We start from the raw sequence: 14224 nt of genomic DNA, 5'->3' as shown, positions 1-14224 counted from the left end.
CAGGGTTCATGTTGTGCATAAATGCTAATAAGAATAAGAGGAACTATGACCAACCTATGAAAAATGCAGCACCCTAACATTAATAGGGATAGAAATACAGATAAGGGAAAGCGGGCTGACTTTATGCATATGCATAATGTGTTACACATAGTTAGAATTACAATATATAAAGGGTTTCCCAATTGGGTAAAAGTGGGAATACCCTTGGGAAAACCCCAGCAGAAACTATCCCTCTACTGATGATCATCTGGTGAGAGGTCCATTGGATCCTGGAACATCTTTCAGGATGTGAGTCTGACTACAGTTATAATTATTGCATAGGTTTTGTAGGATTTCTATATCATGGATAATTGTAATTTTACTTATTGCTTTAATAAAATTTGTAGTACAGATAAGACTTTGTACTTGTGATTGTGTCTGTTGTCATTATCCTTGGCCTTTGTGTGTTCCTAGAGCCTCCAAATCTGAGAGAAGTGCCAGAGGAAATTTCACTCAGTTGATCTTGAAACTGTAGCAACCAGAGCCAAACACATGGTGGCGTAATACAACATCTCTAAATTCTCTTTAACGATAAACAGTGGGCATTTGACCCTCCATGCCAGAAAAGCAGTTTCATCTCTGTTTGCTCTGCATCCTTTCAGATAACTTCTATTTGCTCTGTTTAATGTTTAATAGTGAAAACTCTGCGTAACAATATGAACGCAATATAAATAACAGGCAAGGAGCTGTGCAGATTAGATGCACCCAGCAGGATCCTTCTGACTATACTGTAAGTACGGCCATATTTTATCCAAAGAGGCACGGGTCACTTGCTGGAGGATTCTCTGCTCCTTGAAGTCTTTAAACCACGATTTGAGGACTTCAATAGCTCAGACATAGGTGAGAGGTTTTTCGCAGGAGCGGGTGGGAGAGATTCTGTGGCCTGCGTTGTGCAGGAGGTCGGACTAGATGATCATAATGGTCCCTTCTGACCTTAGTATCTATGAATCTATGAAACTCACTTTAGCCAACTGATATGCAATTTCTTTTATGGGATTTCACTCAAGTATGGGTAACTGTTCACTATACCTGTTACAATTTATCCTGTCTGTGCAGCCTTTCTGAAGACCGCAATGATCCAGCAGACATTGATGTTCTAGTGAAAATGTGCTTTGAATGAAGGCATTTTTAAAAAAATTATTGGGAAACCTAGGGGCTAGATTAATCTAGTGATTTTAAGATATGGCCTGGCTACACCAAAATATGTGGGATTTCTTAGAATGTGTTAGCCAGTGTTGGAACTGGTTGAAAGTAGAAAGAAAAGAAGTACTTGTGGCACCTTAGAGACTAACCAATTTATTTGAGCATAAGCTTTCGTGAGCTACAGCTCACTTCATCGGACGCATAAAGTGGGAAGTACAGTGAGGAGATTTTATATACACACAGACCATGAAAAAATATACATTGTAAGGAGAGTGATCACTTAAGATGAGCTATTACCAGCAGGAGAGTGGGGTGGGGGGAGAGAAAACCTTTTGAAGTGATAATCAAGGTGGGCCATTTCCAGCACATTTCCAGGAATTAACAAGAACTTCTGAGGAACAGGGGGGGGGGGGGGGGGAGAGGAATAAACCAGGGGAAATAGTTTTACTTAGTATAATGACTCAACCACTCCCAGTCTCTATTCAAGCCTAAGTTAATTGTACCAATTTGCAAATGAATTCCAATTCAGCAGTCTCTCATTGGAGTCTGTTTTCGAAGTTTTTTTGTTGAAGGATAGTCACTTTCAGGTCAGAAATCGAGTGACCAGAGAGATTGAAGTGTTCTCCGACTGGTTTATGAATGTTATAATTCTTGACATCTGATTTGTGTCCATTTATTCTTTTACGTAGAGACAGTCCAGTTTGCCCAATGTACATGGCAGAGGGGCATTGCTGGCACATAGAATCATAGAAGATCAGGGTTGGAAGGGACCTCAGGAGGTCATCTAGTCCAACCCCCTGCTCAAAGCAGGACCAATCCCCAATTTTTGTGGCATATATCACATTGGTAGATGTGCAGGTGAATGAGCCTCTGATAGTGTAGCTGATGTGATTAGGACCTATGATGGTGTCCCCTGAATAGATATGTGGGCACAGCTGGCAACAGGCTTTGTTGCAAGGATAGGTTCCTGGGTCAGTGGTTCTGTTGTGTGGTGTGTGGTTGCTGGTGAGTATTTGTTTCAGGTTGGGGGACTGTCTGTAGGCAAGGACTGGCGTGTCTCCCAAGATTTGTGAGAGTGATGGGTCGTCCTTCAGGATAGGTTGTAGATCCTTGATAATGCGATGGAGAGGTTTTAGTTGGGGGCTGTATCGTAGAGCTTGGCTGGATCTTGTGGATCGTGTGGTGTGGTCTGGGTGAAAGCTGGAGGCATGTAGGTAGGAATAGCGGTCAGTAAGTTTCCAGTATAGGGTGGTGTTTATATGACCGTCGCTTATGAGCACTGTAGTGTCCAGGAAGTGGATCTCTTGTGTGGACTGGTCCAGGCTGAGGTTGATGGTGGGATGGAAATTTGTTGAAATCATGGTGGAATTCCTCAAGGGCTTCTTTTCCATGGGTCCAGATGATGAAGATGTCATCAATATAGCGCCAGACTTGCCCCATAACCTCACCCAGACCACACCACACGATCCATTGTCTACAGCCAAGCTCTACGATACAACCACATTTGCTCCACCCTCTCAGACAGAGACAAACACCTACAAGATCTCTATCAAGCATTCTTACAACTACAATACCCGTCTGCTGAAGTGAAAAAACAGATTGACAGAGCCAGAAGAGTACCCAGAAGTCACCTACTACAGGACAGGCCCAACAGAGAAAATAACAGAACGCCACTAGCCGTCACCTTCAGCCCCCAACTAAAACCTCTCCATCGCATTATCAAGGATCTACAACCTATCCTGAAGGACAACCCATCACTCTCACAAATCTTGGGAGACATGCCAGTCCTTGCCTACAGACAGTCCCCCAACCTGAAACAAATACTCACCTGCAACCACACACCACACAACAGAACCACTGACCCAGGAACCTATCCTTGCAACAAAGCCTGTTGCCAACTGTGCCCACATATCTATTCAGGGGACACCATCAAAGGGCCTAATCACATCAGCCACACTATCAGAGGCTCATTCACCTGCACATCTACCAATGTGATATATGCCATCATGTGCCAGCAGTGCCCTCTGCCATGTACATTGGGCAAACTGGACTGTCTCTACGTAAAAGAATAAATGGACACAAATCAGATGTCAAGAATTATAACATTCATAAACCAGTCGGAGAACACTTCAATCTCTCTGGTCACTCGATTTCTGACCTGAAAGTGACTATCCTTCAACAAAAAAACTTCGAAAACAGACTCCAATGAGAGACTGCTGAATTGGAATTCATTTGCAAATTGGACACAATTAACTTAGGCTTGAATAGAGACTGGGAGTGGTTGAGTCATTATACTAAGTAAAACTATTTCCCCTTGTTTATTCCTCTCCTCCCGCCCCCGCCCCTCCGTTCCTCAGACTTTCTTGTTAATTCCTGGAAATGTGCTGGAAATGGCCCACCTTGATTATCACTTCAAAAGGTTTTCTCTCCCCCCACCCCACTCTCCTGCTGGTAATAGCTCATCTTAAGTGATCACTCTCCTTACAATGTGTATTTTTTCATGGTCTGTGTGTATATAAAATCTCCTCACTGTACTTCCCACTTTATGCATCCGATGAAGTGAGCTGTAGCTCACGAAACTTATGCTCAAATAAATTGGTTAGTCTCTAGTTTGAAAGTAGGACTTTCCATTTGGTGGAATATTCTGACATTTAAAGAAATCATTCTGAATCAGAACAAAAAATTAAGTTTGAATTTTCCTTTGAAACAAAATTCTCCTTCTCCCCCAAAAATTCTTTTCAGTAAACTGAAGTGTTTAATTTTGATAACATTAAAAGATCATGTTTCTGTTTTGACTTTTTGGTATTAGTTTATTTATATTGTTTTTATATTCATATTTTATAAAATATGAACATATAAATATACAAAATAACTTTAAGAGCAAAAGAGAAAAGAAATATAAAATCACTTGATTTTTTTCTAAATAAAACTTCATTAGAGTTGACATAATCCTTTGGAATTTTTCTATTTTGCTGAATCAGCAGTTTGTGGCAGAAAAGTGTTCCAGCTGAGCAACTTTAGCAAACACATTCTTACATGTTTTAAAACTCTAGCCTTAACAAAGCAGGTTATTCTTTAGTACATACAAGCTGGTAGAGTTGTAGCCTAATAGATAGAAAGAGACAGATAAGCATAAAAAACGAAAAGGGCAAGTCTATCAGTTACTGACATGTAAAGAGCCTTTAGATTTCTTTATTTGATTTATTCCTGTAGTTATGATGCTACAGAAAGCTCAGCACCATTTGTTATTCCCTTTTGCTAAAGTTCATCAAAATTACAGTACTGAAAGTCAGGGATAGGTGACTTAGTTTTGACATTCCAGATAGGGCACTTCCCTATAATGTTTGTTCAGCTTTAACAGTGGACCCGATTCTCAGTTGAATCCAGATTATACTGCCATACAGGGAAATGTGAGTGCTAGGTGGTGGTGGTGGTGGTGGTGGTGGGGTGCTAGCAGAAGTTAGAGCTGCAAAAGTCCAGCTCCAATTTGTGCCACTGGCACAAGGTCCCTAATTTATCCTAGGGATGCAGGGGACGATCATCACAGTGGAGCTCCATTCTGCTAAAGTCTCTCCCAGCCTACACTCACCTGACTCCCTTTCATACACTCTCACACTACAAAACACCGCTACTCTAGGATGTCTGCGTGGCACAAAGTGGATGATGCTAACTGAAGAATCCAGCCCAGAGTCTCCTCCTACCACACCTCCCTTTTCCCTTTCTCTGATTCCCAACCTGGCCTGCACTCCCAACCTCAGAGACTCTACCATCAACCCCACTCTCTTTCCCCCCATAATCTCCCAATTGACTGGAGGAAGGAGGACTTGCCATGAGGGGAGAGAGAAAAATAACCGTTGGATCACAAATAGCACAGGGAAGGGGGGAACATTTCCATGACTAATGACTATTCCATTCTTTTGTTTTTAAAGGAATAGTTCCAAAGGAAAATGAAGTCCATCCTCTGTCTGTGTGTGTTACTTGCTGGGCTTCATGCTGTTGTCTTGTCTCTTCATGTATCTGACCACCACAATGACCAGGATAGTCAGACAGATAATAATCCCCCACAGCATCTTAGCCCAGTTGGAAGCAATGGTGTAACTGAAAATATGACCTTTCTCCAAGTAACTCCTAGCAATGCTGACTTCGCATTTAGATTCTACAAGCAGATTAAATCAGAAGCAGCTGACAAGAACATTTTCTTCTCTCCTCTGAGCATCTCCACTGCCTTTGCAATGCTGACATTAGGTGCCAAGTCAACCACTCTAAGTCAAATTCTCCAAGGACTCTCCTTTAATCTGACAGAGATTGAGGAGAGGGAGATACATGAAGGTTTTCATCACCTCCTCCAGATGTTAAACCATCCTGACAGTGAGATCCAGCTGAATATGGGAAATGCCCTTTTTATAGATGATCAACTGAAACTACTAGAGAAGTTTTTGGAAGATGTCAAAACTCTGTATGAGTCTGAAACTTTTCCTATTAACTTCCAAAATTGTGCCGAGGCTGAGAAACAGATCAATGATTACATAGAGAATAAAACCCATGGGAAAATTGCCAATTTGATCAAGGATCTTGATCCACTCACTGTAATGATTCTTATCAACTATATTTTCTTTAAAGGTAAGATGTTCTACAGATCAGTACATGTTGCACATACAAGCTATGGAATTCCAATAGTGGTCTAAGACAAATAAACTGCTTTTTTGTCAACTGCTTATTATGTCTATGAGATTACCCAACTTGAGACTCATGCCTTGTCAACTTTTTTAAGCATTTCCAGGAAACTTATAGTCATCCTAATTGGAAATTTTGGTTATAATTAGGCACCTAAATCAAGGGCACTGGAATCTTTGTAGAAGGGGGGGGGAGCAAAAGCCAAAATGGATTCCTGTGGCCCTTCTCCCCTAATCCTGCACTCCCTCATGGCCCTAGTCCCCTCCTCACATAGCACCCCCAGGGCCTCTAGCACTTGATCCTGCCAATCTCCTACCTCCTGTGGCTGCATGTAGGTCAATGGGAACCAGTCGCACAGCCCATGCTCCTTCTGTCCTTTCCACCAGCTACTGTCTGGCACCTACAGCACCGTGATCAGCTCCCCTGACAAAACACAGCCCCTACCGGCACTGCTTCCCCCCAAACTATGCCCACATTAAAAAGTGAGGGGCATGGCTCTCCCACTTTCAAAAGTTGGGTGGACAGGCTCCATGCCCCCCCAGTTCACCTAAATCCATATTTAGTCACCTGAACAAGATTATAACTATGTTATTAGGCATGCCAAGCAACTATAGCTTGGAAGTGAATGGGAGTTACAGGTTCTCCTCACCCCTGTAATGCAGGCCAGTTTAATCGTACTACCTAAATACAGAGATAAAAAAAGGAAAGAATCCAGAATTCTATTTTTTTCACTGATGTTTTGTTGTCCCTGGGATGTTCCCAGAATGGACAATGGTTGATCTTTGCACATTTATTTGCCTGATACTCATTTAAGTATTATAACTGAAGGCAATATATTCTACCAGTGGTACCCAGGAACCATGAAAGGGTGTATTTGAGACCAGGAAAATTTCTTGCCAAAATGGATAGCTATTTAACTGAGGAGAAAGTGGTCATGTGGTACTCTGGTGAGGCAGTGTATAAGAAAGGCAATAGGCACTGATCCTGTGCCACAGAAGTCAATGGGTGCCATACCACTGACTAGAGTGGTGCAGGTCAGGCTTATAATGCATAGGAGCAGGCTGGAACTAGCAGAATTGTGGGGTAGGTCCTACGGTAACATTTTAAACTTTGGTTAATTTCAGTCAACTCTATAAAAACACATCCTTTTCAGCAGCTTGGAAAGCATGTGCTTTCCCATTTGTGGCTAGTAAGCTGCATCATCTGTGCTAACATTTTACAAGAAACAGAGAATCATAGAATATCTGGGTTGGAGGGGGCCTCAGGAGGTCATCTAGTCCAACCCCATACTCAAAGCAGGGCCAATCCCCAATTTTTGCCCCGGGTCCCTAAATGGCCCCCCTCAAGGATTGAACTCACAACCCTGGGTTTAGCAGGCCAATGCTCAAACCACTGAGCTATCCATCCTCCCCAAGGAGAAGGAAAGGAAATTAAATATAAACAAAATTTCAATTTAGCTCCCTCTTACAGACCCATGTCTCGAGATTTATACTGCGAGGCGTGAGTAGAAGAAATTTAGGTAAAATGAAAAAGAAGTTAGATTTATTAATTAATCTGGAGCTCTATCAGATTGAGGGGCCTCAGTTTAACAGCACAGAAAGTTATAATACTTGGTCACTATTCTTTTCTCAAAGCTACAGATTTAAAGAAAACCACAGTATTAGTTCATTTCACTTGTTTGGCTTTCATCAGGACTACTTGCTATTGAAATTGTCTGGCTAGCTGGCCGCAGGGCAAATGTCCCGTTTTTCAAACGAGCTTGCAGTTGACTTAAACTTCAAATATAGACTTGTTACATTTAAATTAGTCTGATATGTGTTTGAAATTTCTCTTTCCCAGTATTTTCAACGTCATTCTTTCTTTTTCTCATCAGCTCATTGGGAAAATCCTTTCAATAGTTTGTTCACCAAGGAAGATGACTTTTTTGTGGATGCACAAACATCTGTCAAAGTTAACATGATGAACAGTAACAAAAGGTATAACACATACCATGATGAGGAGCTGTCTTGCTGGGTGGTTGAAATCCCATACAAAGGAAATGCTGCTGCAGTATTTATTCTGCCCGATGAAGGGAAAATGGAGCAGGTGGAGGATGCGCTGTTGAAAAAAACTGTGACTAAATGGACAAAATCACTTCAACAAAGGTAACCGTTTAACTGCTACTACGCCTAGGTATATTTGCTGTAAAATAGGCTAGAATTGGAAATGAAGAGAAAACATTCCATTCAGGGCTAGGCTGTGCCTGTAGATACAGCCCTAAGACTGGGCAATGCATTGCATACTGCCCTAAGGAGGAGCACTGGAAGAATTAGTGCCTCAGACAGACACCTCTGAAGTATAATGCCTCCCAGAATGCCCCTCTTGCTTCAGCTCTTTTGGCTAGAGAGCTGGCTGGAACATGGGGCACAAAGCCATTCCTCTGCCCTTTCAGCACCCCTCTATGACGGAATGCACCAGTGTTCACACCTTATACACTATTGTAATAATCTTTGTACAAAACATGCCTTGTGAAGTATCATTTGAAAATTAATGACTTTCTGTAAGTTATATCACTGTTAAATCTACATACAAGATTCTATGTAAAGTTATGAATTTCCCCTGAATGACGTTGGTATCACATGTTCATACCCACATAGCCCTATTAGGCAGGAGTGGCTAAGCAAGTCTATCTTAAATAAAGGAATGTGGGTTTACCTCAATTTACATATAACTAGTACATAAGGTCCTTGAGACAGCAAGAGAAAGACAAGGCAAACCTGCATTTCAACATACACGGGAGTAGAAAGAGTATGGGGACACCTTCACTCACACCCCCAAACTCCCATGGCTTTCTTTACTGTTTAAATAAACTTTGCTGTGAGGGGTAAGCCTCAGAAGAATCTACTTCAAAGAGAGACTAGACTATAGAAGTGGGGGGCAAAAACCAGGGATTCTTTCTCTCTCCCTTTTCATCTCTCACTCTTTCACCTAAGAAGACAAAAGAAACCAGCTGTTTGGACTTCGGGGGCAGATCCTGACTTAAGTATTTGGTCAGCGATGTTGCTGGGAAAACGTGGCAAGAATTTTACCTGGAACCATGTTTGTTAAGTTTAGTTACTAGAAAGAGTTTTCTCTTTATTTCTCTTGTAACCATTTCCGACTTTAAGGCCTTATTCTTGTACTCACTTAAAATCTCTCTTTGTAGTTAAATAAAGTGGTTTCATTCTTTAATAAAAACTAACCCAGTGTTGCATTCAAACTGAATTATTTGGGTAACTCCATTTAGAGTAGCAAACTGTTGGAGATTATTTCCTTACAGCAGCAACAGACCTAATATATCTGAACTGTCCAGGAGCAGGGTGGGCAGTGCAGAACACACATTTTTGGTGGAAAATTGAGGACTAGAAGTGTGTGAAGGTCACTCTGCAAGTAGTAAGCAAGGCTGCTGGAAGCCAGAGTGTGTCTGCTGTGCTGCTGACAGGCTGCTGGAGCTGGACCGGCTGGACCAGGGCTGTGGCTCTACACAGACACTCATGCTGGCAGACTGACTGTGAGAGACCCAGGATGGAAGCTACAACAGCAAAGCACTGTGAGGCATCCAAGGTTGCAGGGCAGGTGGTAACATAGCCCCTCACTGGTCTGAATTGCACCCTGGAATGTGTTACTCTCCCAGGCCAATTGTTTCAGGGAGCCAGTGAAAGAATCCAGTGTAGCCCATGCAATCCCCTGGGAACTCTTATGTGTGTACCCCTGTTATGCCACACAAGGTGGGGACATCCCTACTTCTCCTGCATTCACTTGAGCAGCTGTATTATAGGTAGGGACAATCCAGCCCTATATAAGGTAGTGCACTTTACTAGTCTCTATATCGGATCAAATAATCCAAACGATAGTTTTCTAAAACCAGCACAGTAGTCACATGTAGTTAAACAAAAATAAAACTCATGGGATTGTAATTTTGCTGTCCATTTGCTGTAAAATGGGACAATAATATTTACTTCCCAGATTGGGGCATTGTGAGGCAAATTCATTGGCAGCTGAGATCCTTGAGTGCTCTACATTATCCAGCTGTAAATATTTAAGTATCCAGCCATTTGACAATAGTTCACCAGAGTTTTGTGTTTCTTTTTTAACAGAAAAATTGACCTGTACATTCCAGCATTCTCTGTATCTGGTACCTATAATGTCAAAGAGCTGTTTGAGAAAATGGGTGTGGTCGATGTGTTCACTGACAAAGCTGATCTGTCTGGAATCACTGGGCACTCTAACCTGAAGGTGTCAAAAGTAAGTTTGTAAAATACAGATGGTGCTAAATGGAATTGTCTCTTATTTTCTTTTGAAATGACCAATTCCAGCATCCAGTCAGGTCACTGGTAAAATGCTTAGCCAGCAAGGACAGGCGAGACAGAGCTGTAGCATAAGGAGGACAGACCCACAGATTAGCACTTAGTCTTTCCTCAAATTAAGCATTAATTTGCTTATTATAATGAATACACAGGCTCTGTGAGCTTACTTGACCTTCTGGAATGTCCTGTAAAGTCAGTACCATCAGGGAGGGAAAAGGACAAAAGGACAGGGAAAAATGCAATTGTAACTATTGTTAACATAAAATAATTAATATGTAAAATGGTATGGCAAGAGTTTGCAAATATGGAATCTTATTCTATGATAAGTATTTATATGACCCCTCCTTACTGTAGTAGCTAAGCATCTCATAATTTTTAATGTATTTATCCCCACAATATCCCTATGAAGTAGGGATTTACAGATGAGAAATGAAGTACAGGAAGGCTCAGTGACTTGCTCCAGGGCACACAGGAGGTCTATGGCACCATCCTTCCCAATACTTTTACATTTACTGAGTAGTGCCTTATACAATAAGTTGGCAGATTGACCATGGACTATGGTGTCACAGAGTAAGTATCAGAATTTTGCCATGAATCAGTAGAAGGAAATAAGAGAGAGAAGGTTGATGAGGTAATGTCTTTTATTGAACCAACTTCTGCTGGTAAAGGAGGAAAGTTTTCAGGTTTGATGCAGCTCTGCCTCAGGTCTGGATAAGGTCCAGACAAGGTTGGACAAATTCAGGGTGGGATAAATTAAGCATAAGGATGCACACATGCTGTAGGAGACTACTTAAAATGAAGTGAGTAATTAAGGGTTAGCAAGGAACAGGGTGTGTTAGAAATCATTGTAATGAGACAATACTACATATTGCAATAGACATGGATCTTGAAATTATAAAAAAAAATTACAAAAACACCTTTTCACCTGTGAGCAAACACAAAGGGATCACTCCATATCTGATCTCTCAGCCCTCATGCTCAAAGGAAACCTGCACAACACCTTTAAAAGACAATCCTGGTAAACTAAATTCATAACTTTGCTGGATACAAAGAACTATGGACTTACAGATGAATTGAGCAATAAAATCAATGTAACACTTTGAACATACCCTGCTGCTTGCTTCCCCTTAATTGCCCACTTCATTCTAAGTGGTCTGCTAGAGCATGTGTGAACCCTTTATGCTTAACAATCTCTCCTACCTTGTATTTGGCTGTGACACTCTGGTTACCTTCTCCAGATCTGACAAAGAGCTCGGTGGAGTTCAAAAGCTCGTCCCTTCTACCAGCAGAAGTTGGTCCAATAAAAGCTATTACCTCACCTGCCTTAACAATGAGGAGTCCTTGTGGCACCTTAGAGACTAACAAATTTATTTGGGCATAAGCTTTTTTGGGCTAAAACCCACTTCATCAGATGCATAGGGTGAAAAATTCAATAAGCAGTATATAGATTACAGCACATGAAAATATGGGAGTTGCCTTACCAAGTGGGGGCTCAGTGCTAACAAGGCCAGTTCAATCAAGGTGGAAGTGGCCTATTCTCAACAGTTGACAAGAAGGGGTGAATATCAACAGAGGGAAAATTACTTTTTGTAGTGCTAACGAGGCCAATTCAATCACTGTGGACGTCGCCCATTCCCAACAGTTGACAAGAACATATGAGTATCAATAGAGGGAAAATTACTTTTTGTAGTAACCCAACCACTCCCAGTCTTTATTCAGGCCTAATTTGATAGAGTCCAGTTTGCAAATTAATTCCAGTTCTGCAGTTTCTCATTGAAGTCTGTTTTTGAAGATTTTTTGTTGAAGAATTGCCACTTTTAAGTCTATTATTGAGTGACCAGAGAGATTGAAGTGCTCTCCTACTGGTTTTTGAATGTTACAAGTCTCGATGTCTGATTTGTGTCCATTTATTCTTTTGCATAGTGTCCCTAGTGGTGCCCCTAGCCTGTGTTTGTCAGAGGGTGCAGATGGATGGCAGGAGAGAGATCACTTGATCATTACCTGTTAGATTTACTCCCTCTGGGGCACCTGGCATTGGCCATTGTCGGCAGACAGGATACTGGCCTGCCTGGATTTTTGGTCTGACCCAGTGGGCCATTCTTATGTTCTTATGCATAGAGACTGTCCGTAAAGACTCCCATCTTTTCATGTGCTGTAATATATATACTGCTTACTGTATTTTTCACTATATGCATCTGATGAAGTGGGTTTTAGCCCATGAAAGCTTATGCCCAAATACATTTGTTAGTCTCTAAGGTGCCACAAGGACTCCTTGTTGTTTTTGCTGATACAGACTAACACGGCTACCACTCTGAAACCTCTCACCTGCTTTGTCTCTCTCATACCCTGGGAGGAACACAGCTACAACTGCAAACTGCAAACAATGTAAGGAAATACTAATTTGAGTTGCATTAAGGAGAACAAAGTGAGAGTTAGTTCTTAGTGTAGCTCCAAAGAGTAAAAGAGATAGGTTCACATTTGCACTGTAAAATACCAATTCACTGTACCCAAGAGAGAAATGTATTAGGCAACGGTACACCAGGAAGGTCAGCTATCTAGCTTCTTTCCCTCCTATGTTGCTTGTCACCATTCATCTTGAATTGTCTTCTATTTTCTGCTGCAAAGTAACTCTCTGATGCATAAAGGCACTAGAGTTGTTTGTGATGATGAGACAATTCTTCAGTAATGTTAAACAATTAATTAAGGGAGTCCCCCTCTTTGTGGATGAGCGAACAAGGGATTTGACACATGCAATTTAATCTATTCATATTGTTGTGCCTGACCCTTCCGAAGATTCATAGGCAAAACTCCTATCGAAATCAACGATAGTTTTGCCTGGATTGGGAATGTAGGGTTGGGTTATGTTTTGTGTTGTCAGTCCTGTACTCATTCTGTTCTTCTTTCTTAATAGCTGTGGTTTAAATAGGAGCAAGTTCATCTCCAGCTGTTGCTCCCTGTTTTATGCTCACACTGTGATCTCTACTTCATTTCCTTATAGGCTATTCACAAGGCCGTGGTGGATGTTCATGAGAATGGTACAGAGGCTGCAGCAGTCACTATCGTGGAAATTGCATACACGTCTCTTCCCTTCCCTCAACCTCTTACCATTAAGTTTAACCGGCCTTTCCTGATGATAATTGTTGATAAAAATACCCAGAGCATCCTCTTCATGGGGAAAATTGTAAATCCTACTAAAAAATAATTGTACTCTCACTGTACATGTCCCAGTGCTTCAAAGGAGTTGTTTTTAAATTCCCAGGAGTATGTGCACGTACCACAGACCACTTGGTGCCAGTGATTGTAACTAAATTGCAGTTGACCTAAATTCCAAGCAAATAAAACATGAGTGTGGGGTAACTCTTTGCCTACAAACAAACAGCCTGGTATTTCTGTGAATTGGGCATGTATTCGTAAACATCTCAGGTAAATGGGAGAGAAAGCCTTTATAACTAGGTGACCAGATAGTAAGTGTGAAAAATCAGAATGGGGGTGCGGGGAATCAGCACCTAAATAAGAAAAAGACCCCAAAATTGGGATGGTTCCTATAAAATCGGAACATCTGGTCACACTACTTGTAGGTGATGCTGATAACGAGTGGGGGCTGCAGAGTACAGTCTAGCCTAGCTTCCTCCATTCCGTGCCCCTGTGCGTTAATCATATTTTCTAACTGACAAAAGGGACACTGAGGTGTGGAAGTGGGAGGTCACAGGGAGCTGGTTTGTAAGCATAAGGGAGGTTGGTGGAGATGTCAGAAGTAAAAAAAGCTGCTCAGTCCTCGCTGCTGTCCTATCCCTTCCCCTTTTCAGAATAAAAACTGGGGCATTTCACAGCTAAACAGCAGGATGGAAGAAGACTGAATTTCTCTCTCTGTGACCCCTTCTGGTTCTCTCCTAGTCCCAAACTCTCTACCTCCAATTTAGTCTTCCCCACTACATCATGCCCACCAACCCCACCAATTCACCAACTGATTCCATTGTCCCTTACACTCAACCTTGCCTGCCTAGGCCATCCCATTCATGGGATCTGCTCAGCTCCCTCTAACC

General features: G+C 41.8%; 1 protein-coding gene across 2 annotated transcripts; it reads left to right on the top strand.

Moving 5' to 3' along the window:
* Positions 1-637: 637 nt before the first annotated feature.
* LOC125637577 (alpha-1-antitrypsin-like) lies at positions 638-13557 on the top strand. Of its 2 annotated transcripts, none has more exons than XM_048852209.2 (5): positions 638-769; positions 5112-5802; positions 7730-8000; positions 9972-10119; positions 13180-13557. In XM_048852209.2, exons 2-5 carry the CDS (start codon positions 5130-5132, stop codon positions 13381-13383), a joined length of 1296 nt encoding a protein of 431 aa, XP_048708166.1. In that variant the 5' UTR covers positions 638-769; positions 5112-5129; the 3' UTR covers positions 13384-13557. The 2 variants fall into 2 exon arrangements, with proteins under 2 accessions (XP_048708166.1, XP_048708167.1); XM_048852210.1 differs by lacking the exon at positions 638-769 and adding an exon at positions 792-879.
* The last annotated feature ends 667 nt before the right edge of the window (positions 13558-14224 follow it).

The sequence above is a fragment of the Caretta caretta genome, chromosome 6, assembly GCF_965140235.1.
Source record: "Caretta caretta isolate rCarCar2 chromosome 6, rCarCar1.hap1, whole genome shotgun sequence".
Classification (NCBI taxonomy): Eukaryota; Metazoa; Chordata; order Testudines; family Cheloniidae; genus Caretta; species Caretta caretta.
Note: the sequence above shows the minus strand (reverse complement) of the source record. Positions and strands in the feature narration are given on the sequence as shown.